Consider the following 25,416-nt stretch of genomic DNA (forward strand, 5'->3'; position numbering starts at 1 on the left):
GACAAGGTACCGCATGGTAGGTTGTTGCAAAAGGTTAAATCTCACGGTATCCAGGGCGCAGTAGTCAATTGGATACAAAATTGTCTTGGCGACCGAAGCTAAAGGGTGGTTGTGGAGGGTTATTTTTCAAACTGGAGGCCTGTGAGCAGCGGTGTGCCTCGGGGATCGGGGCTGGCTCCACTGTTATTTGTTGTATATACTATTGATTTGGATGAGAATGTAGGAGGCATGGTTAGTAACTTTGCAGATAACACCAAGATTGGTGTCATAGCGGACAGTGAAGGTTCTATAAGATTGCAACAGGATCTTGACCAATTGGGCCAGTGGGCCGATGAATGGCAGATGGAGTTTAATTTGGATAAATGTGAGGTGATGCATTTTGGTCGATCGAATCGGGGCAGGACCTACTCAGTTAATGGTAGGGAGTTGGGGAGAGTTACAGAACAAAGAGATCGAGGGGTACAGGTTCATAGTTCCTTGGAGGTGGAGTCGCAGGTGGACAGGGTGGTGAAGGAGGCATTCAGCAAGATGGGTTTGATTGGTCAGAATATTGAATACAGGAGTTAGGGCGTCTTGTTGAAGTTGTAGCAGACATTGCAAAGACCACACATGGAATAATGTGTTCAGTTCTGGTCACCCTATTATAGGAAGGCTATTGTTAAACTAGAAAGAGTGAGAAGAGATTTACGAGGATGCTACCAGGACTTGATAATCTGAGTTATAAGGAGAGGCTGGAACTTTTTTTCCTGGAGCGTAGGAGGCTTAGGGGTGATCTTATCGAGGTCTATAAAATAATGAGGGACATCGATAAGGTAGATAGTCAACATCTTTTCCCAAAGGTAGAGGAGTCTAGAAAAGTCCAAAGACGTGCAGGTTAGGGGGATTGGCCTTGATAAATTGCCCTTAGTGATTAGGAGGGGTTATTGGGTTATGGGGATAGGGTGGAAGTGAGGGCTTAAGTGGGTCGGTGCAGACTCGATGGGCCGAATGGCCTCCTTCTGCACTGTATGTTCTATGTCTATGTGTAGAGGGCAGAGGTTCAAGGTGAGAGGGGAGAGATACAAAAGAGACCAGAGGGGACATTTCTTCACACAGAGGGTGGTGAGTGTCTGGAACGAGCTGCCAGAGGCAGTGGTAGAGGTGGGTACAATTTTGTCCTTTAAAAAACAGACAGTTCCATGGGCAGGGTGGGTAGAGAGGGATATGGGCCAAATGCGGGCAAGTGGGACCAGCTTAGTGATAGAAACTGGGCGGCATCAACAAGCTGGGCCGAAGGGCCTGTTTCCGTGCTGTAAACATCTATGACTCTATGACTGACAGGCAGACGCAGAGAGGCAGACGCAGAGAGGCAGACGCAGAGAGGCAGACGCAGACAGGCAGACGCAGAGAGGCAGACGCAGACAGGAAGACACTGACAGGCTGACACAGAGAGGCAGACACAGAGAGGCAGACACTGACAGGCAGACACAGAGAGGCAGACACAGAGAGGCAGACGCAGACAGGCAGACACAGAGAGGCAGACGCAGAGAGGCAGACGCAGAGAGGCAGACGCAGAGAGGCAGACGCAGAGAGGCAGACGCAGAGAGGCAGACGCAGAGAGGCAGGCACAGAGAGGCAGGCACAGAGAGGCAGACACAGAGAGGCAGACACAGAGAGGCAGACACAGAGAGGCAGACGCAGAGAGGCAGACGCAGAGAGGCAGACACAGAGAGGCAGGCACAGAGAGGCAGACACAGAGAGGCAGACACTGACAGGCAGACACAGAGAGGCTGGCACAGAGAGGCAGACACAGACAGACAGACACTGACAGGCAGAGGCAGAGAGGCAGACAGACAGGCAGACACAGAGAGGCAGACGCAGAGAGGCAGATACAGAGAGGCAGACACAGAGAGGCAGATACAGAGAGGCAGACACAGAGAGGCAGACGCAGAGAGGCAGACGCAGAGAGGCAGATGCAGAGAGGCAGACACAGAGAGGCAGACACAGAGAGGCAGGCGCAGAGAGGCAGACACAGAGAGGCAGACACAGACAGACAGACACAGACAGGCAGACACAGAGAGGCAGACACAGAGAGGCAGACACAGAGAGGCAGACACAGAGAGGCAGACACAGAGATGCAGACGCAGAGAGGCAGACACAGACAGACAGACACAGACAGGCAGACACAGAGAGGCAGACACTGACAGGCAGAAACTGAGAGGCAGAAACTGACAGGCAGAAACTGACAGGCAGACACTGACATGCAGACACAGATGGCAGACACTGACAGGCAGGCAGACAGCGTCAGGCAGACACCGAAGGCACACACAGATAGGCAGATACTAACAGGCAGACACAGACAGGCAGACACAGACAGGCAGACGCGGAGAGGCAGACGCAGAGAGGCAGACGCAGAGAGGCAGACGCCGAGAGGCAGACACAGAGAGGCAGACACAGAGAGGCAGACACAGAGAGGCAGACACAGAGAGGCAGACACAGAGAGGCAGGCACAGAGAGGCAGGCACAGAGAGGCAGGCACAGAGAGGCAGACACAGAGAGGCAGACACAGAGAGGCAGACACAGAGAGGCAGACACAGACAGGCAGACACAGAGAGGCAGACGCAGAGAGGCAGACACAGAGAGGCAGACACAGAGAGGCAGACACAGAGAGGCAGACACTGACAGGCAGACACAGAGAGGCAGACACAGAGAGGCAGACGCAGAGAGGCTGACACTGAGAGGCAGACGCAGAGAGGCAGACACTGACAGGCAGACACAGAGAGGCAGACACAGAGAGGCAGACACAGAGAGGCAGACACTGACAGGCAGACACAGAGAGGCAGACACAGAGAGGCAGACGCAGAGAGGCAGACGCAGAGAGGCAGACACAGAGAGGCAGGCACAGAGAGGCAGACACTGACAGGCAGACACAGAGAGGCTGGCACAGAGAGGCAGACACAGACAGACAGACACTGACAGGCAGAGGCAGAGAGGCAGACAGACAGGCAGACACAGAGAGGCAGACGCAGAGAGGCAGATACAGAGAGGCAGACACAGAGAGGCAGACACAGAGAGGCAGACACAGAGAGGCAGACGCAGAGAGGCAGACGCAGAGAGGCAGATGCAGAGAGGCAGACACAGAGAGGCAGACACAGAGAGGCAGACGCAGAGAGGCAGACACAGAGAGGCAGACACAGACAGACAGACACAGACAGGCAGACACAGAGAGGCAGACACAGAGAGGCAGACACAGAGAGGCAGACACAGAGATGCAGACGCAGAGAGGCAGACACAGACAGACAGACACAGACAGGCAGACACAGAGAGGCAGACACTGACAGGCAGAAACGGAGAGGCAGAAACTGACAGGCAGAAACTGACAGGCAGACACTGACATGCAGACACAGATGGCAGACACTGACAGGCAGGCAGACAGCGTCAGGCAGACACCGAAAGGCACACACAGATAGGCAGATACTAACAGGCAGACACAGACAGGCAGACACAGACAGGCAGACGCGGAGAGGCAGACGCAGAGAGGCAGACGCAGAGAGGCAGACGCCGAGAGGCAGACACAGAGAGGCAGACACAGAGAGGCAGACACAGAGAGGCAGACACAGAGAGGCAGGCACAGAGAGGCAGGCACAGAGAGGCAGACACAGAGAGGCAGACACAGAGATGCAGACGCAGAGAGGCAGACACAGACAGACAGACACAGACAGGCAGACACAGAGAGGCAGACACTGACAGGCAGAAACTGAGAGGCAGAAACTGACAGGCAGAAACTGACAGGCAGACACTGACATGCAGACACAGATGGCAGACACTGACAGGCAGGCAGACAGCGTCAGGCAGACACCGAAAGGCACACACAGATAGGCAGATACTAACAGGCAGACACAGACAGGCAGACACAGACAGGCAGACGCGGAGAGGCAGACGCAGAGAGGCAGACGCAGAGAGGCAGACGCCGAGAGGCAGACACAGAGAGGCAGACACAGAGAGGCAGACACAGAGAGGCAGGCACAGAGAGGCAGACACAGAGAGGCAGACACAGAGAGGCAGACACAGAGAGGCAGACACAGACAGGCAGACACAGAGAGGCAGACGCAGAGAGGCAGACACAGAGAGGCAGACACAGAGAGGCAGACACAGAGAGGCAGACACTGACAGGCAGACACAGAGAGGCAGACACAGAGAGGCAGACACAGAGAGGCAGACGCAGAGAGGCTGACACTGAGAGGCAGACACTGACAGGCAGACACAGAGAGGCAGGCGCAGAGAGGCAGACACAGAGAGGCAGACGCAGAGAGGCAGACACAGAGAGGCAGACGCAGAGAGGCAGACGCAGAGAGGCAGACGCAGAGAGGCAGACACAGAGAGGCAGACGCTGAGAGGCAGACGCAGAGAGGCAGACGCAGAGAGGCAGACGCAGAGAGGCAGACGCAGAGAGGCAGACACTGAGAGGCAGACACTGACAGGCAGACACAGAGAGGCAGACACAGAGAGGCAGACACAGAGAGGCAGACACAGAGAGGCAGGCGCAGAGAGGCAGGCGCAGTGAGGCAGGCGCAGAGAGGCAGGCGCAGAGAGGCAGGCGCAGAGAGGCAGGCGCAGAGAGGCAGACACAGAGAGGCAGACACAGAGAGGCAGACACAGAGAGGCAGACACAGAGAGGCAGACACAGACAGGCAGACACAGAGAGGCAGACACAGAGAGGCAGACACAGAGAGGCAGACACTGACAGGCAGACACTGACAGGCAGACACTGACAGGCAGACACTGACAGGCAGACACAGAGAGGCCGACACAGAGAGGCAGACACAGAGAGGCTGACCCAGAGAGGCAGACACAGAGAGGCAGACACAGAGAGTCAGGCACAGAGAGGCAGGCACAGAGAGGCAGACACAGAGAGGCCGACACAGAGAGGCCGACACAGAGAGGCCGACACAGAGAGGCCGACACAGAGAGGCAGACACAGAGAGGCAGACACAGAGAGGCAGACACAGAGAGGCAGACACAGAGAGGCAGATACTGACAGGCAGACACAGAGAGGCAGATACTGACAGGCAGACACAGAGAGGCCGACACAGAGAGGCAGACACAGAGAGGCCGACACAGAGAGGCAGACACAGAGAGGCAGACACAGAGAGGCAGACACTGAGAGGCAGACGCAGAGAGGCAGACACAGACAGGCAGACACAGACAAGCAGACACAGAGAGGCAGACACAGAGAGGCAGACACAGAGAGGCAGACACAGACAGGCAGACACTGACAGGCAGACACAGAGAGGCAGACGCAGACAGACAGACACAGACAGGCAGACACAGAGAGGCAGACACAGAGAGGCAGGCACAGAGAGGCAGACACTGACAGGCAGGCACAGAGAGGCAGACACAGAGAGGCAGGCACAGAGAGGCAGACACAGAGAGGCAGGCACAGAGAGGCAGGCACAGAGAGGCAGACACTGACAGGCTGACACAGAGAGGCAGACACAGAGAGGCAGACGCAGAGAGGCAGACACAGAGAGGCAGACACTGACAGGCAGACACTGACAGGCAGACACTGACAGGCAGACACTGACAGGCAGACACAGAGAGGCAGACACTGACAGGCAGACACAAAGAGGCAGACACAGAGAGGCAGACACAGAGAGGCAGACACAGAGAGGCAGACGCAGACAGACAGACACAGACAGGCAGGCACAGAGAGGCAGACACAGAGAGGCAGACACAGAGAGGCAGACACTGACAGGCAGACACTGACAGGCAGGCACAGAGAGGCAGACACAGAGAGGCAGACACTGACAGGCAGACACAGAGAGGCAGACACAGAGAGGCAGACACAGAGAGGCAGACACAGAGAGGCAGACACAGAGAGGCAGACACTGACAGGCAGACACAGAGAGGCAGACACAGAGAGGCAGATACTGACAGGCAGACACAGACAGGCAGACACAGACAGGCAGACACAGAGAGGCAGACGCAGACAGACAGACACAGACAGGCAGACACAGAGAGGCACACACAGAGAGGCAGACACAGAGAGGCAGACACAGAGAGGCAGACACAGAGAGGCAGACACTGACAGTCAGACACTGACAGTCAGACACTGACAGGCAGACACAGAGAGGCAGGCACAGAGAGGCAGACACAGAGAGGCAGACACAGAGAGGCAGGCACAGAGAGGCAGACACAGAGAGGCAGGCACAGAGAGGCAGACACAGAGAGGCACACACAGAGAGGCAGACACAGAGAGGCAGACACAGAGAGGCAGACACAGAGAGGCAGACACTGACAGTCAGACACTGACAGGCAGGCACAGAGAGGCAGACACAGAGAGGCAGGCACAGAGAGGCAGACACAGAGAGGCAGACACAGAGAGGCAGGCACAGAGAGGCAGGCACAGAGAGGCAGGCACAGAGAGGCAGACACTGACAGGCTGACACAGAGAGGCAGACACAGAGAGGCAGACACAGAGAGGCAGGCACAGAGAGGCAGACACAGAGAGGCAGACACAGAGAGGCAGACACAGAGAGGCAGACACAGAGAGGCAGACACAGAGAGGCAGACGCAGACAGGCAGACACAGAGAGGCAGACGCAGAGAGGCAGACACAGAGAGGCAGACACAGAGAGGCAGGCACAGAGAGGCAGACACAGAGAGTCAGGCACAGAGAGGCAGACGCAGAGAGGCAGACACAGAGAGGCAGACACAGAGAGGCTGACACAGAGAGGCAGACACAGAGAGTCAGGCACAGAGAGGCAGACACAGAGAGGCAGACGCAGAGAGGCAGACACAGAGAGGCAGACACAGAGAGTCAGGCACAGAGAGTCAGGCACAGAGAGGCAGACGCAGAGAGGCAGACACAGAGAGGCAGACACAGAGAGGCTGACACAGAGAGGCTGACACAGAGAGGCAGACACAGAGAGTCAGACACAGAGAGGCAGACACAGAGAGTCAGGCACAGAGAGGCAGACGCAGAGAGGCAGACACAGAGAGGCAGACACAGAGAGGCTGACACAGAGAGGCAGACACAGAGAGGCAGACACAGAGAGGCAGACACAGAGAGGCAGACACAGAGAGGCAGACACAGAGAGGCAGACACAGAGAGGCAGACACAGAGAGGCAGACACAGAGAGGCAGACGCAGAGAGGCAGACGCAGAGAGGCAGACACAGAGAGGCAGACACAGAGAGGCAGACACAGAGAGGCAGATTCTGACAGTCTCAAAACAGGGAGGTGTAGAGCTATCGGTACACAGGCACAGAGGGACACACAGCTCTTCTTTCACATTCAGCCTGGCACTGGTTATGATCGCAGATAACAATGAGTAACAGATCAGTCTCGGAGTAACTGAGGAGCTGTAGCACAGTGGTTAGCACTATGGCTTCACAGCGCCAGGGTCGCAGGTTCGATTCCCGGCTTGGGTCACTGTCTGTGTGGAGTCTGCATGTTCTCCCCGTGTCTGCGTGGGTTTCCTCCGGGTGCTCCGGTTTCCTCCCACAAGTCCCGGAAGACGTGCTGTCAGGTGATTTGGACATTCTGAATTCTCCCTCTGTGACCCGAACAGGCGTCGGAATGTGGCGACTAGGGGCTTTTCACAGTAACTTCATTGCAGTGTTAGTGTAAGCCTGCTTGTGACAATAAAATTATTATAATTATTGATGAGCCAATGATGAGACAATCAGGAGGTTAAAAGCTGAAGATATTTATTGCTTCAGCATTTCCCATGAGAACATTAGATAGTGCTGATGTGGAGAGCTGACAGAGCTACTCCCAGCAACATACATTCTTCAAACGTCAGAAAACGTTTTGGGCATTTGAATATTAGAAACAAACCAAGCGATTCTCTGAGCCAATTCTGACTCTTTGACATTAACGGACAATTAAAGGCTGAGATTACGCCTTCCTCATTCATGTTGCAGGTGGTTTGAGGCCAGCCGGCTTTCAATAAGAAATTTACAGCTCTCTGGGCAAACCACAGAAAATTGCGGCTATGTGGATCGTTCCTTCAGAGACTGAGCACAGTCAATATGGGCTGAATGGTCACCTCCTGTTCTGTAGCATTCAGTGATTCTGCATTATCAGCACTGCACACTGCAGATAACGGAATACAGTCCCACACACACTGCAGATAACGGAATACAGTCCCACACACACTGCAGATAACGGAATACAGTCCCACACACACTGCAGATAACGGAATACAGTCCCACACACACTGCAGATAACGGAATACAGTCCCACACACACTGCAGATAACGGAATACAGTCCCACACACACTGACTCTCACTGGGGTACAGTTCCACACACACTGACTCTCACTGGGGTACAGTTCCACACACACTGACTCTCACTGGGATACAGTTCCACACACACTGACTCTCACTGGGATACAGTTCCACACACACTGACTCTCGCTGGGATACAGTTCCACACACACTGACTCTCACTGGGATACAGTTCCACACACACTGACTCTCACTGCGAAACAGTTCCACACACACTGACTCTCACTGGGATACAGTTCCACACACACTGACTCTCACTGGGATACAGTTCCACACACACTGACTCTCGCTGGGATACAGTTCCACACACACTGCAGATAACGGAATACAGTCCCACACACACTGCAGATAACGGAATACAGTCCCACACACACTGCAGATAACGGAATACAGTCCCACACACACTGCAGATAACGGAATACAGTCCCACACACACTGCAGATAACGGAATACAGTCCCACACACACTGCAGATAACGGAATACAGTCCCACACACACTGCAGATAACGGAATACAGTTCCACACACACTGCAGATAACGGAATACAGTCCCACACACACTGACTCTCACTGGGGTACAGTTCCACACACACTGACTCTCACTGGGGTACAGTTCCACACACACTGACTCTCACTGGGATACAGTTCCACACACACTGACTCTCACTGGGATACAGTTCCACACACACTGACTCTCGCTGGGATACAGTTCCACACACACTGACTCTCACTGGGATACAGTTCCACACACACTGACTCTCACTGCGAAACAGTTCCACACACACTGACTCTCACTGGGATACAGTTCCACACACACTGACTCTCACTGGGATACAGTTCCACACACACTGACTCTCGCTGGGATACAGTTCCACACACACTGACTCTCGCTGGGATACAGTTCCACACACACTGACTCTCACTGGGGTACAGTTCCACACACACTGACTCTCACTGGGATACAGTTCCACACACACTGACTCTCACTGGGATACAGTTCCACACACACTGACTCTCGCTGGGATACAGTTCCACACACACTGACTCTCGCTGGGATACAGTTCCACACACACTGACTCTCACTGGGGTACAGTTCCACACACACTGACTCTCACTGGGGTACAGTTCCACACACACTGACTCTCACTGGGATACAGTTCCACACACACTGACTCTCACTGCGAAACAGTTCCACACACACTGACTCTCACTGGGATACAGTTCCACACACACTGACTCTCGCTGGGATACAGTTCCACACACACTGACTCTCACTGGGGTACAGTTCCACACACACTGACTCTCACTGGGATACAGTCCCACACATACTGAGTCTCACTGGGGTACAGTTCCACACATACTGACTCTCACTGGGATACAGTTCCACACACACTGACTCTCACTGGGATACAGTTCCACACACACTGGCTCTCACTGGGATACAGTTCCACACACACTGACTCTCACTGGGATACAGTTCCACACACACTGACTCTCACTGGGATACAGTTCCACACACACTGAATCTCACTGGGATACAGTTCCACACACACTGACTCTCACTGGGGTACAGTTCCACACACACTGACTCTCACTGGGATACAGTCCCACACATACTGACTCTCACTGGGATACAGTTCCACACACACTGACTCTCACTGGGATACAGTTCCACACACACTGACTCTCACTGGGGTACAGTTCCACACACACTGACTCTCACTGGGATACAGTTCCACACACACTGACACTCACTGGGATACAGTTCCACACACACTGACTCTCACTGGGATACAGTTCCACACACACTGACTCTCACTGGGGTACAGTTCCACACACACTGACTCTCACTGGGATACAGTTCCACACACACTGACTCTCACTGTGGTACAGTTCCACACACACTGACTCTCACTGGGATACAGTTCCACACACACTGACTCTCACTGTGGTACAGTTCCACACACACTGACTCTCACTGGGATACAGTTCCACACACACTGACTCTCACTGGGATACAGTTCCACACACACTGACTCTCACTGTGGTACAGTTCCACACACACTGACTCTCACTGGGATACAGTTCCACACACACTGACTCTCACTGTGGTACAGTTCCACACACACTGACTCTCACTGGGATACAGTTCCACACACACTGACTCTCACTGGGATACAGTTCCACACACACTGACTCTCACTGGGTTACAGTTCCACACACACTGACTCTCACTGGGATACAGTTCCACACACACTGACTCTCACTGGGGTACAGTTCCACACACACTGACTCTCACTGGGTTACAGTTCCACACACACTGACTCTCACTGGGATACAGTTCCACACACACTGACTCTCACTGGGATACAGTTCCACACACACTGACTCTCACTGGGGTACAGTTCCACACACACTGACTCTCACTGGGATACAGTTCCACACACACTGACTCTCACTGGGGTACAGTTCCACACACACTGACTCTCACTGGGATACAGTTCCACACACACTGACTCTCACTGGGGTGCAGTTCCACACACACTGACTCTCACTGGGGTACAGTTCCACACACACTGACTCTCACTGGGATACAGTTCCACACACACTGACTCTCACTGGGGTGCAGTTCCACACACACTGACTCTCACTGGGGTACAGTTCCACACACACTAAGTCTCACTAGGGGACAGTGACTCACACTCACAGGAATATAATTATCATCCTAATTGACCCAGGGTCTCACCATAGTCACTGATGGGTAAAGTGCCCTCTTCACTCAGCCTGTCTCTGCTGATGTTGTCCTTCAGCCGGGTGATAGCAGCTTAAAATGGTAGAAAACATCAGTGTGGATCCTGAGAGTGACGAAGCTGGCAGTTCTACTGTTGGCCAGCCTGCCCTCTAATCTTCGTGCTCTCCTTCCCTTCCTTCGCTCTCCCACCTTGTTCCCTCCTTCGCCCTCCCTCGACACTCTCACCGTTGTACTGTCTTCCCTCCCTCTCCTCTCCCGGCTGAAGGAGAAAGTCAGGTCGATTTGAGGCAGCGAACTGAGTTGATTCCTCTGCTGACCGAGGTGGGGACTGTCTAGAGACGGGAGACGCACCAGGATTGGCCGGATCGATGGAAGAAGCCTTGGCCTTTGCCAGATCAATGGGAGTGTCCTGTGATTGGCGGGGTCAATGGGAGAATCCTGGGATTGGCCAGATGGAGAGGAGAGGTTGTGGAATTGGCTGGGTCAGTGCCTCTTCCTCCATTGCCGGAAAGCCTTGCTGTTGTGCGCAGACAATTCCAACACCTCACACCCGCCAAAAACCTTCTCCTGCAGCATGAAGAAGATGGCCACGATGGAGAGGTACCACCTGGCCAGGTTGTACGACCAGATCACCACAAACATGGTCAGCACAAAGACGGTCCAGTACACAATGGATAAGAACTTGATGAGGAACACTCGGCCTCTGGACTTACAGGGAGGCAGGGGCGCCTGACCTTCACCCCTGCCCTGACCCCAATCGTGAGCCGAAACTTGGACCCGACGCTGACGCCGGCTCCAGGCATTTCCCAGGAACGGCAATCGGAAAGGGCGTTTAGCCTGAACCCGGCTCTGATCGGGAATTTGACTCAGAACCTGGACCTGGCTCTGAATCAGGATTTGGGCCTGGCTCTGAATTTCGGCCTGATCGCTGAATGAGCGGTTGCCTTGGTAATAAGTGCGCAGCAGTTTCTCCTTGTCCTGCCACCTGAGGCAGCACCACTCCTTCAGCCCCTCCACCGAGGTGGGCAGGTAGGCGGCCGGGTACCGTCGGATGTGGAAGTGAATCTCCCTGGGAAAGTTGCCAGTGAACAGGTCCCTCTCATTCTGCGGGATGTTGTATGGATAAGCGACTGTCACGTCATGGATGGCATCCAGGTTGCAGCCTAGGACAGAATCAGAAACAGTTATTACCTTTTTCTGGAGACAGATGTTGCGGTTTCAAACTGGAATGTGTCCTGCAGAAATGGGAGAGGGCATTGCAATCTCAGAGGGTCAGGACTGAGGGAGTGCTGCACTGTCAGGGGGTCAGTACTGAGGGAGTGCTGCACTGTCGGAGGGTCAGTACTGAGGGAGTGCCGCACTGTCAGAGGGTCAGTACTGAGGGAGTGCTGCACTGTCAGAGGGTCAGTACTGAGGGAGTGCTGCACTGTCAGAGGGTCAGGACTGAGGGAGTGCCGCACTGTCAGAGGGTCAGTACTGAGGGAGAGCCGCACTGTCAGAGGGTCAGTACTGAGGGAGTGCCGCACTGTCAGAGGGTCAGTACTGAGGGAGTGCTGCATTGTCAGAGGGTCAGGACTGAGGGAGTGCTGCACTGTCAGAGGGTCAGTACTGAGGGAGTGCCGCACTGTCAGAGGGTCAGTACTGAGGGAGTGCTGCACTGTCAGAGGGTCAGGACTGAGGGAGTGCTGCACTGTCAGAGGGTCAGGACTGAGGGAGTGCCGCACTGTCAGAGGGTCAGTACTGAGGGAGTGCTGCACTGTCAGAGGGTCAGGACTGAGGGAGTGCCGCACTGTCAGAGGGTCAGTACTGAGGGAGTGCTGCACTGTCAGAGGGTCAGGACTGAGGGAGTGCTGCACTGTCAGAGGGTCAGTACTGAGGGAGTGCCGCACTGTCAGAGGGTCAGTACTGAGGGAGTGCTGCACTGTCAGAGGGTCAGTACTGAGGGAGTGCCGCACTGTCAGAGGGTCAGTACTGAGGGAGTGCTGCACTGTCAGAGGGTCAGGACTGAGGGAGTGCTGCACTGTCAGAGGGTCAGGACTGAGGGAGTGCCGCACTGTCAGAGGGTCAGTACTGAGGGAGTGCTGCACTGTCAGAGGGTCAGGACTGAGGGAGTGCCGCACTGTCAGAGGGTCAGTACTGAGGGAGTGCTGCACTGTCAGAGGGTCAGGACTGAGGGAGTGCTGCACTGTCAGAGGGTCAGTACTGAGGGAGTGCTGCACTCTCAGAGGGTCAGGACTGAGGGAGTGCTGCACTGTCAGAGGGTCAGGACTGAGGGAGTGCCGCACTGTCAGAGGGTCAGTACTGAGGGACTGCTGCACTGTCAGAGGGTCAGTACTGAGGGAGTGCTGCACTGTCAGAGGGTCAGTACTGAGGGAGTGCTGCACTGTCAGAGGGTCAGTACTGAGGGAGTGCTGCACTGTCAGATGGTCAGTACTGAGGGAGTGCCGCACTGTCAGAGGGTCAGTACTGAGGGAGTGCTGCACTGTCAGAGGGTCAGTACTGAGGGAGTGCTGCACTGTCAGAGGGTCAGGACTGAGGGAGTGCTGCACTGTCAGAGGGTCAGTACTGAGGGAGTGCCGCACTGTCAGAGGGTCAGTACCGAGGGAGGGCCGCACTGTCAGAGGGTCAGTACTGAGGGAGTGCCGCACTGTCAGAGGGTCAGTACTGTGGGAGAGCTGCACTGTCAGAGGGTCAGTACTGAGGGAGTGCCGCACTGTCAGAGGGTCAGTACTGAGGGAGTGCTGCACTGTCAGAGGGTCAGTGCTGAGGGAGAGCCGCACTGTCAGAGGGTCAGTATTGAGGGTGTGCTGCACTGTCAGAGGGTCAGTACTGAGGGAGTGCTGCAATCTCAGAGGGTCAGTACTGAGGGAGTGCTGCACTGTCAGAGGGTCAGTACTGAGGGAGTGCTGCACTGTCAGAGGGTCAGTACTGAGGGAGTGCTGCACTGTCAGAGGGTCAGTACTGAGGGAGTGCTGCACTGTCAGAGGGTCAGGACTGAGGGAGTGCTGCACTGTCAGAGGGTCAGTACTGAGGGAGTGCTGCACTGTCAGAGGGTCAGTACTGAGGGAGTGCTGCACTGTCAGAGGGTCAGGACTGAGGGAGTGCTGCACTGTCAGAGGGTCAGTACTGAGGGAGTGCTGCACTGTCAGAGGGTCAGTACTGAGGGAGTGCCGCACTGTCAGAGGGTCAGTACTGAGGGAGTGCTGCACTGTCAGAGGGTCAGTACTGAGGGAGTGCTGTACTGTCAGAGGGTCAGTACTGAGGGAGTGCCGCACTGTCAGAGGGTCAGTACTGAGGGAGTGCTGCACTGTCAGAGGGTCAGTACTGAGGGAGTGCTGTACTGTCAGAGGGTCAGTACTGAGGGAGTGCTGTACTGTCAGAGGGTCAGTACTGAGGGAGTGCCGCACTGTCAGAGGGTCAGTACTGAGGGGGTGCCGCACTGTCAGAGGGTCAGTACTGAGGGAGTGCTGTACTGTCAGAGGGTCAGTACTGAGGGAGTGCTGTACTGTCAGAGGGTCAGTACTGAGGGGGTGCCGCACTGTCAGAGGGTCAGTACTGAGGGAGTGCTGTACTGTCAGAGGGTCAGTACTGAGGGAGTGCTGTACTGTCAGAGGGTCAGTACTGAGGGGGTGCCGCACTGTCAGAGGGTCAGTACTGAGGGAGTGCTGTACTGTCAGAGGGTCAGTACTGAGGGAGTGCTGTACTGTCAGAGGGTCAGTACTGAGGGAGTGCCGCACTGTCAGAGGGTCAGTACTGAGGGAGCGCCGCACCGTCAGAGGGTCAGTACTGAGGGAGCGCCGCACTGTCAGAGGGTCAGTACTGAGGGAGTGCTGTACTGTCAGAGGGTCAGTACTGAGGGGGTGCCGCACTGTCAGAGGGTCAGTACTGAGCGAGTGCTGTACTGTCATAGGGTCAGTACTGAGGGAGTGCCACACTGTCAGAGGGTCAGTACTGAGGGGGTGCCGCACTGTCAGAGGGTCAGTACTGAGGGAGTGCTGTACTGTCAGAGGGTCAGTACTGAGGGAGTGCTGTACTGTCAGAGGGTCAGTACTGAGGGGGTGCCGCACTGTCAGAGGGTCAGTACTGAGGGAGTGCTGTACTGTCAGAGGGTCAGTACTGAGGGAGTGCTGTACTGTCAGAGGGTCAGTACTGAGGGGGTGCCGCACTGTCAGAGGGTCAGTACTGAGGGAGTGCTGTACTGTCAGAGGGTCAGTACTGAGGGAGTGCTGTACTGTCAGAGGGTCAGTACTGAGGGAGTGCCGCACTGTCAGAGGGTCAGTACTGAGGGAGTGCCGCACTGTCAGAGGGTCAGTACTGAGGGAGCGCCGCACTGTCAGAGGGTCAGTACTGAGGGAGTGCTGCACTGTCAGAGGGTCAGTACTGAGGGGGTGCCGCATTGTCAGAGGGTCAGTACTGAGGGAGTGCTGTACTGTCAGAGGGTCAGTACTGAGGGAGTGCTGTACTGTCAGAGGGTAAGTACTGAGGGAGTGCCGCACTGTCAGAGGGTCAGTACTGAGGGAGCGCCGCACTGTCAGAGGGTCAGTACTGAGGGAGCGCCGCACTGTCAGAGGGTCAGTACTGAGGGAGTGCTGCACTGTCAGAGGGTCAGTACTGAGGGAGTGCCGCACTGTCAGAGGGTCAGTACTGAGGGAGTACTGCACTGTCAGAGGGTCAGTACTGAGGGAGTGCCGCACTGTCAGAGGGTCAGTACTGAGGGAGTGCCGCACTGTCAGAGGGTCAGTACTGAGGGAGTGCTGCACTGTCAGAGGGTCAGTACTGAGGGAGTGCCGCACTGTCAGAGGGTCAGTGGTGAGGGAGTGACGCACTGTCAGAGGGTCAGTACTGAGGGGCTGCGGCACTGTCAGAGGGTCAGTACTGAGGGAGCACTGCACTGTCAGAGGGTCAGTACTGAGGGAGTGCCGCACTGTCAGAGGGTCAGTACTGAGGGAGTGCTGCACTGTCAGAGGGTCAGTACTGAGGGAGTGCCGCACTGTCAGAGGGTCAGTGCTGAGGGAGTGCTGCAGTGTCAGAGGGTCAGTACTGAGGGAGAGCCGCACTGTCAGAGGGACAGTACTAAGGGAGTGCTGCACTGTCAGAGGGTCAGTACTGAGGGAGTGCCGCACTGTCAGAGGGTCAGTACTGAGGGAGTGCCGCACTGTCAGAGGGTCAGTACTGAGGGAGTGCTGCACTGTCAGAGGGTCAGTACTGAGGGAGTGCTGCACTGTCAGAGGGTCAGTACTGAGGGAGTGCTGCACTGTCAGAGGGTCAGTACTGAGGGAGTGCCGCACTGTCAGAGCGTCAGTACTGAGGGAGTGCTGCACTGTCAGAGGGTCAGTACTGAGGGAGTGCCGCACTGTCAGAGGGTCAGTACTGAGGGAGTGCTTTACTGTCAGAGGGTCAGTACTGAGGGAGTGCCGCACTGTCAGAGCGTCAGTACTGAGGGAGTGCTGCACTGTCAGAGGGTCAGTACTGAGGGAGTGCCGCACTGTCAGAGGGTCAGTACTGAGGGAGTGCTGCACTGTCAGAGGGTCAGTACTGTGGGAGTGCTGCAGTGTTAGAGGGTCAGTGCTGAGGGAGTGCTGCAGTGTCAGAGGGTCAGTGCTGAGGGAGTGCTGCACAGTCAGAGGGTCAGTACTGAGGGAGTGCTGCAGTGTCAGAGGGTCAGGACTGAGGGAGTGCTGCACTGTCAGAGGGTCAGGACTGAGGGAGTGCCGCACTGTCAGAGGGTCAGTACTGAGGGAGTGCCGCACTGTCAGAGCGTCAGTACTGAGGGAGTGCAGCACTGTTAGCGGGTCAGTACTGAGGGAGTGCTGCAGTGTCAGAGGGTCAGGACTGAGGGAGTGCTGCACTGTCAGAGGGTCAGTACTGAGGGAGTGCCGCATTGTCAGACGGTCAGTACTGAGGGAGTTCTGCAGTGTCAGAGGGTCAGTACTCAGGGAGTGCCGCACTGTCAGAGGATCAGTACAGAGGGAGTGCCGCACTGTCAGAGGGTCAGTACCGAGGGAGTGCCGCACTGACAGAGGGTCAGTACTGAGGGAGTGCTGCACTGTCAGAGGGTCAGTCTGAGGGAGTTCCACACTGTCAGAGGGTCAGTCTGAGGGAGTTCCACACTGTCAGAGGGTCAATATTGACGGAGTGCTGCACTGTCAGAGGGTCAGTACTGAGGGACTGCCACACTGTCAGAGGGTCAGTACTGAGGGAGTGCTGCACTGTCAGAGGGTCAGTACTGAGGGAGTGCCGCACTGTCAGAGGGTCAGTACTGAGGGAGTGCTGCACTGTCAGAGGGTCAGTACTGAGGGACTGCCACACTGTCAGAGGGTCAGTACTGAGGGAGTGCTGCACTGTCAGAGGGTCAATATTGAGGGAGTGCTGCACTGTCAGAGGGTCAGTACAGAGGAGGTGCTGCACAGTCATCGGGTCATTACTGAGGGAGTGCCTCACTGTCAGAGGGTCAGTCCTGAGGGAGTGCCGCACTGTCAGAGGGTCAGTACTGAGGGAGTGCCGCACTGTCAGAGGGTCAGTACTGAGGGTGTGCCGCACTGTCAGAGGGTCAGTACTGAGGGAGTGCCGCACTGTCAGAGGGTCAGTACTGAGGGAGCACTGCACTGTCAGAGGGTCAGTACTGAGGGAGTGCCGCACTTTCAGAGGGTCAGTACTGAGGGAGTGCCGCACTGTCAGAGGATCAGGACTGAGGGAGTGCCGCACTGTCAGAGGGTCAGTACTGAGGGAGTGCTGCACTGTCAGAGGGTCAGGACTGAGGGAGTGCTGCACTGTCAGAGGGTCAGTACTGAGGGAGTGCTACACTGTCAGATGGTCAGTACTGAGGGAGTGCCGCACTGTCAGAGGGTCAGTACTGAGGGAGTGCTGCACAGTCAGAGGGTCAGTGCTGAGGGAGTGCCGCACTGTCAGAGGGTCAGTACTGAGGGTGTGCCGCACTGTCAGAGGGTCAGTACTGAGGGAGTGCTACACTGTCAGATGATCAGGACTGAGGGAGTGCAGCACTGTCAGAGGGTCAGTACTGAGGGAGAGCCGCACTGTCAGAGGGACAGTACTGAGGGAGTGCCGCACTGTCAGAGGGTCAGGACTGAGGGAGTGCTGCACTGTCAGTGGGTCTGTACTGAGGGAGTGCTGCACTGTCAGAAGGTCAGTACTGAGGGAGTGCGGCGCTGTTAGAGGGTCAGTACTGAGGGAGTGCCGCACTGTCAGAGGGTCAGTACTGAGGGAGTGCTGCACTGTCAGAGGGTCAGTACTGAGGGAGTGCCGCACTGTCAGAGGGTCAGTGCTGAGGGAGTGCTGCAGTGTCAGAGGGTCAGTACTGAGGGAGAGCCGCACTGTCAGAGGGACAGTACTAAGGGAGTGCTGCACTGTCAGAGGGTCAGTACCGAGGGAGTGCCGCACTGTCAGAGGGTCAGTACTGAGGGAGTGCCGCACTGTCAGAGGGTCAGTACTGAGGGAGTGCTGCACTCTCAGAGGGTCAGTACTGAGGGAGTGCCGCACTGTCAGAGGGTCAGTACTGAGGGAGTGCCGCACTGTCAGAGGGTCAGTACTGAGGGAGTGCTGCACTGTCAGAGGGTCAGTACTGAGGGAGTGCTGCACTGTCAGAGGGTCAGTACTGAGGGAGTGCTGCACTGTCAGAGGGTCAGTACTGAGGGAGTGCCGCACTGTCAGAGCGTCAGTACTGAGGGAGTGCTGCACTGTCAGAGGGTCAGTACTGAGGGAGTGCCGCACTGTCAGAGGGTCAGTACTGAGGGAGTGCTTTACTGTCAGAGGGTCAGTACTGAGGGAGTGCCGCACTGTCAGAGCGTCAGTACTGAGGGAGTGCTGCACTGTCAGAGGGTCAGTACTGAGGGAGTGCCGCACTGTCAGAGGGTCAGTACTGAGGGAGTGCTGCACTGTCAGAGGGTCAGTACTGTGGGAGTGCTGCAGTGTTAGAGGGTCAGTGCTGAGGGAGTGCTGCAGTGTCAGAGGGTCAGTGCTGAGGGAGTGCTGCACAGTCAGAGGGTCAGTACTGAGGGAGTGCTGCAGTGTCAGAGGGTCAGGACTGAGGGAGTGCTGCACTGTCAGAGGGTCAGGACTGAGGGAGTGCCGCACTGTCAGAGGGTCAGTACTGAGGGAGTGCCGCACTGTCAGAGCGTCAGTACTGAGGGAGTGCAGCACTGTTAGCGGGTCAGTACTGAGGGAGTGCTGCAGTGTCAGAGGGTCAGGACTGAGGGAGTGCTGCACTGTCAGAGGGTCAGTACTGAGGGAGTGCCGCATTGTCAGACGGTCAGTACTGAGGGAGTTCTGCAGTGTCAGAGGGTCAGTACTCAGGGAGTGCCGCACTGTCAGAGGATCAGTACAGAGGGAGTGCCGCACTGTCAGAGGGTCAGTACCGAGGGAGTGCCGCACTGACAGAGGGTCAGTACTGAGGGAGTGCTGCACTGTCAGAGGGTCAGTCTGAGGGAGTTCCACACTGTCAGAGGGTCAGTCTGAGGGAGTTCCACACTGTCAGAGGGTCAATATTGACGGAGTGCTGCACTGTCAGAGGGTCAGTACTGAGGGACTGCCACACTGTCAGAGGGTCAGTACTGAGGGAGTGCTGCACTGTCAGAGGGTCAGTACTGAGGGAGTGCCACACTGTCAGAGGGTCAATATTGAGGGAGTGCTGCACTGTCAGAGGGTCAGTACAGAGGAGGTGCTGCACAGTCATCGGGTCATTACTGAGGGAGTGCCTCACTGTCAGAAGGTCAGTCCTGAGGGAGTGCCGCACTGTCAGAGGGTCAGTACTGAGGGAGTGCCGCACTGTCAGAGGGTCAGTACTGAGGGTGTGCCGCACTGTCAGAGGGTCAGTACTGAGGGAGTGCCGCACTGTCAGAGGGTCAGTACTGAGGGAGCACTGCACTGTCAGAGGGTCAGTACTGAGGGAGTGCCGCACTTTCAGAGGGTCAGTACTGAGGGAGTGCCGCACTGTCAGAGGATCAGGACTGAGGGAGTGCCGCACTGTCAGAGGGTCAGTACTGAGGGAGTGCTGCACTGTCAGAGGGTCAGGACTGAGGGAGTGCTGCACTGTCAGAGGGTCAGTACTGAGGGAGTGCTGCACTGTCAGATGGTCAGTACTGAGGGAGTGCCGCACTGTCAGAGGGTCAGTACTGAGGGAGTGCTGCACAGTCAGAGGGTCAGTACTGAGGGAGTGCCGCACTGTCAGAGGGTCAGTACTGAGGGTGTGCCGCACTGTCAGAGGGTCAGTACTGAGGGAGTGCTACACTGTCAGATGATCAGGACTGAGGGAGTGCAGCACTGTCAGAGGGTCAGTACTGAGGGAGAGCCGCACTGTCAGAGGGACAGTACTGAGGGAGTGCCGCACTGTCAGAGGGTCAGGACTGAGGGAGTGCTGCACTGTCAGTGGGTCTGTACTGAGGGAGTGCTGCACTGTCAGAAGGTCAGTACTGAGGGAGTGCGGCGCTGTTAGAGGGTCAGTACTGAGGGAGTGCCGCACTGTCAGAGGGTCAGTACTGAGGGAGTGCTGCACTGTCAGAGGGTCAGTACTGAGGGAGTGCCGCACTGTCAGAGGGTCAGTGCTGAGGGAGTGCTGCAGTGTCAGAGGGTCAGTACTGAGGGAGAGCCGCACTGTCAGAGGGACAGTACTAAGGGAGTGCTGCACTGTCAGAGGGTCAGTACCGAGGGAGTGCCGCACTGTCAGAGGGTCAGTACTGAGGGAGTGCCGCACTGTCAGAGGGTCAGTACTGAGGGAGTGCTGCACTCTCAGAGGGTCAGTACTGAGGGAGTGCTGCACTGTCAGAGGGTTAGTCGTGAACACCGCCCAGTCCATCACACGAACCTGCCTCCCATCCATTGACTCCATCGACACCTCCCGCTGCCTGGGGAAAGCGGGCAGCATAATCAAAGACCCCTCCCACCCGGCTTGCTCACTCTTCCAACTTCTTCCATTGGGCAGGAGACACAGAAGTCTGAGAACACGCACGAACAGACTCAAAAACAGCTTCTTCCCCACTGTCACCAGACTCCTAAATGACCCTCTTATGGACTGACCTGATTAACACTACACCCTGTCTGCTTCACCCGATGCCGGTGCTTATGTAGTTACATTGTATACCTTGTGTTGCCCTATTATGTATTTTCTTTTTTTTTCATGTTCTTTATTACAAACATGCATCAAAAGAGCAAATAAACACCCCGGAAACATATCTTATGTATTTCTTTTTATTTTATTTTCATGTGTGAAATGATCATTTGAGCTGCTCGCAGAAATTTTTTTTTCATTATACCTCGGTACACGTAACAATAAACACATCCAATCGAAATGGAGCAGGGCCTGGACAATCCAGGCTTGACAGTGTAGAGTGGCTTTACTCTGTATCTAACCCCGTGCTGTACCTGTCCTGGGAGTGTTTGATGGGGGCAGTGTAGAGGGAGCTTTACTCTGTATCTAACCCCATGCTGTACCTGTCCTGGGAGTGTTTGATGGGGACAGTGTAGAGAGAGCTTTACTCTGTATCTAACCCCGTGCTGTACCTGTCCTGGGAGTGTTTGATGGGGACAGTGTAGAGAGAGCTTTACTCTGTATCTAACCCCGTGCTGTACCTGTCCTGGGAGTGTTTGATGGGGACAGTGTAGAGGGAGCTTTACTCTGTATCTAACCCCGTGCTGTACCTGTCCTGGGAGTGTTTGATGGGGGCAGTGTAGAGGGAGCTTTACTCTGTATCCAACCCTGCGTTGTCCCTGTCCTGGGAGTGTTTGATGGGGACAGTGTAGAGAGAGCTTTACTCTGTATCTAACCATGTGCTGTACCTGTCCTGGGAGTGTTTGATGGGGGCAGTGTAGAGGGAGCTTTACTCTGTATCTAACCCCGTGCTGTACCTGTCCTGGGAGTGTTTGATGGGGACAGTGTAGAGAGAGCTTTACTCTGTATCTAACCCCGTGCTGTACCTGTCCTGGGAGTGTTTGATGGGGACAGTGTAGAGGGAGCTTTACTCTGTATCTAACCCTGTGCTGTACCTGTCCTGGGACTGTTTGATGGGGACAGTGTAGAGAGAGCTTTACTCTGTATCTAACCCCGTGCTGTACCTGTCCTGGGAGTGTTTGATGGGGACAGTGTAGAGAGAGCTTTACTCTGTATCTAACCCCGTGCTGTACCTGTCCTGGGAGTGTTTGATGGGGACAGTGTAGAGGGAGCTTTACTCTGTATCTAACCATGTGCTGTACCTGTCCTGGGAGTGTTTGATGGGGGCAGTGTAGAGGGAGCTTTACTCTGTATCCAACCCTGCGTTGTCCCTGTCCTGGGAGTGTCTGATGGGAACAGTGTAGAGGGAGCTTTACTCTGTATCTAACCCCGTGCTGTACCTGTCCTGGGAGTGTTTGATGGGGACAGTGTAGAGGGAGCTTTACTCTGTATCTAACCCCGTGCTGTACCTGTCCTGGGAGTGTTTGATGGGGGCAGTGTAGAGGGAGCTTTACTCTGTATCCAACCCTGCGTTGTCCCTGTCCTGGGAGTGTCTGATGGGAACAGTGTAGAGGGAGCTTTACTCTGTATCTAACCCCGTGCTGTACCTGTCCTGGGAGTGTTTGATGGGGACAGTGCAGAGGGAGCTTTACTCTGTATCTAACCACGTGCTGTACCTGTCCTGGGAGTTTTTGATGGGGACAGTGTAGAGGGAGCTTTACTCTGTATCTAACCCCGTGCTGTACCTGTCCTGGTCGTGTTTGATGGGGACAGTGTAGAGGGAGCTTTACTCTGTATCTAACCCCGTGCTGTACCTGTCCTGGGAGTGTTTGATGGGGACAGTGTAGAGGGAGCTTTACTCTGTATCTAACTCCGTGCTGTACCTGTCCTGGGAGTGTTTGATGGGGACAGTGCAGAGGGAGCTTTACTCTGTATCTAACCCCATGCTGTACCTGTCCTGGGAATGTTTGACGGGGACAGTGTAGAGGGAGCTTTACTCTGTACCTAACCCCGTGCTGTACCTGTCCTGGGAGTGTTTGATGGGGACAGTGTAGAGGGAGCTTTACTCTGTACCTAACCCCGTGCTGTACCTGTCCTTGGAGTGTTTGATGGGACAGTGTAGAGGGAGGTTTACTCTGTATCTAACCCCGTGCTGTACCTGTCCTGGGAGTGTCTGATGGGAACAGTGTAGAGGGAGCTTTACTCTGTATCTAACCCCGTGCTGTACCTGTCCTGGGAGTGTTTGATGGGGACAGTGCAGAGGGAGCTTTACTCTGTATCTAACCACGTGCTGTACCTGTCCTGGGAGTTTTTGATGGGGACAGTGTAGAGGGAGCTTTACTCTGTATCTAACCCCGTGCTGTACCTGTCCTGGGAGTGTTTGATGGGGACAGTGTAGAGGGAGCTTTACTCTGTATCTAACCCCGTGCTGTACCTGTCCTGGGAGTGTTTGATGGGGGCAGTGTAGAGGGAGCTTTACTCTGTATCTAACTCCGTGCTGTACCTGTCCTGGGAGTGTTTGATGGGGACAGTGCAGAGGGAGCTTTACTCTGTATCTAACCCCATGCTGTACCTGTCCTGGGAATGTTTGACGGGGACAGTGTAGAGGGAGCTTTACTCTGTACCTAACCCCGTGCTGTACCTGTCCTGGGAGTGTTTGATGGGGACAGTGTAGAGGGAGCTTTACTCTGTACCTAACCCCGTGCTGTACCTGTCCTCGGAGTGTTTGATGGGACAGTGTAGAGGGAGCTTTACTCTGTACCTAACCCCGTGCTGTACCTGTCCTGGGAATTACTTAAAAACACATTGTTATGGTAGTGGCCCTTGCTGGCTCGGTCACCATTAATTGCTGTTGAGAAGGTGGGGGTGAGCTGCCTTCTTGAACCCGCTGCAGTCCATGAGGTGTAGGTACACCCATTGTGCTGTTAGGGAGGGGTTCCAGGAGGTTGCCCCAGCGACAGTGAAGGAACGGCGATATATTTCCCAGTCAGGGTGGTGAGTGACTGGGAGGGGAACCTCCAGGTGGTGGGGTTCCCAGGTATCTGCTGCTCTCGTCCTAGAGGGTAGAGATCGAGGGTTTGGAAGGTGCTGTCTAAGGAACCTTGGTGAGTTACTGCAGTGCATCCTGTAGATGGGACACACGGCTGCGACTGTGTGTCGGTGGTGGAGGGAGTGAATGTTTGTGGAAGGGGGAGCAATCAAGCGGGGCTGTTTTGTCCTGGATGGTGTCGAGCTTCTTGAGTGTTGTTGGAGCTGCGCTCATCCAGGCAAGTACACTCCATTACACAGGTACATTAAATTCCATTACACTCCTGACTTGTGCCTTGTAGATGGTGGACAGGCTTTGGAGGGGTCTACTCGCTGTAAGATTCCTAGCTTCTGGTCTGCTCTTGTACCCACAGTAGTTCTCTCTCGAACTGCTCCAGTTCAGGTTCTGGTCAATGGTCACCCCCAGAGAGACATGTTGCGGAAGTTTTTTATCTTGCACTCATTGGAACAAACACAAGAATACCAAATTTCAAACACAGCAATTTATTTTTGAGGAAGAAAGGGTGCTGATTGGTTGGCATGTCGACTCTGATTGGCTGAGGTGTTGCCGTGGAGAAACCCAACAGGCCACCATTGACTTCCCAAACTTCTGGGTATTTCAAGAACTGCTCAAGGCTTGCTTATATTCCTTTTGTTTGTGGAAAAGCTACTTGAATATCTATGTATGTCGCTTCCAGTAAACAGGAATGAGCTTCACCACGCTCAGTGGGTGGCTTTCCAACCTCTGCTTCTGGCTCATTCTGTTCCTGGTGTCGACTGAGGGGGGTATTGCCTGAGCCAATAGGCTGTCCCCCCCACCCCCCCTGAACAGATTGTTTACCGCCTGGGCCCGGTCCCATCACCAGGCTGCAAGTAATGAAGCTCATATTCAGATTGTTGTTGAAATCCTGGGAGATCCTGGAGAATGGTCTGTTTCAGATGCTGCTTTAACCTTGATGTATACATGGCCAATCCACCTAACCTGCACATCTTTGGACTGTGGGAGGAAACCGGAGCACCCGGAGGAAACCCACGCACACACGGGGAGAACGTGCAGACTCCGCACAGACAGTGACCCAAGCCGGGAATCGAACCTGGGACCCTAGAGCTGTGAAGCAATTGTGTTATCCACTGTGCTACCGTGCTGCCCTTATACAGCCTCAGAAGTACATCCCTGGTCTTGTATTCTAGCCCTCTTGACATGAATGCTAACATTGCATTTGCCTTCCTAACTGCCGACTGAACCTGCACGTTAACCTTAAGAGAATCGTGAACAAGGACTCCCAAGTCCCTTTGTGCTTCTGATTTCCTGAGCATCTCCCCATTTAGAAAATAGTCTATGCCTAAATTCCTCCTTCCACAGTGCATAACCTCACACTTTTCCACATAGTATTCCATCTGCCACTTCATTGCCCGCTCTCCTAGC

General features: G+C 55.1%; 1 protein-coding gene across 2 annotated transcripts in view; it reads right to left on the bottom strand.

Moving 5' to 3' along the window:
• Positions 1 to 7,668: 7,668 nt before the first annotated feature.
• The window catches only part of lclat1 (lysocardiolipin acyltransferase 1), a 141,061-nt gene continuing 123,313 nt past the window's right edge, over positions 7,669 to 25,416 (bottom strand). For both annotated transcript variants that reach the window (XM_072500380.1, XM_072500379.1), the window contains one exon: positions 7,669 to 12,186. In XM_072500380.1, the coding sequence (XP_072356481.1) occupies positions 11,507 to 12,186 (680 nt within the window). In that variant the 3' untranslated portion in view covers positions 7,669 to 11,506. The remainder of the gene's footprint in view (positions 12,187 to 25,416) is intronic.

The sequence above is a fragment of the Scyliorhinus torazame genome, chromosome 4 (genome assembly GCF_047496885.1).
Source record: "Scyliorhinus torazame isolate Kashiwa2021f chromosome 4, sScyTor2.1, whole genome shotgun sequence".
Taxonomy (NCBI): Eukaryota; Metazoa; Chordata; class Chondrichthyes; order Carcharhiniformes; family Scyliorhinidae; genus Scyliorhinus; species Scyliorhinus torazame.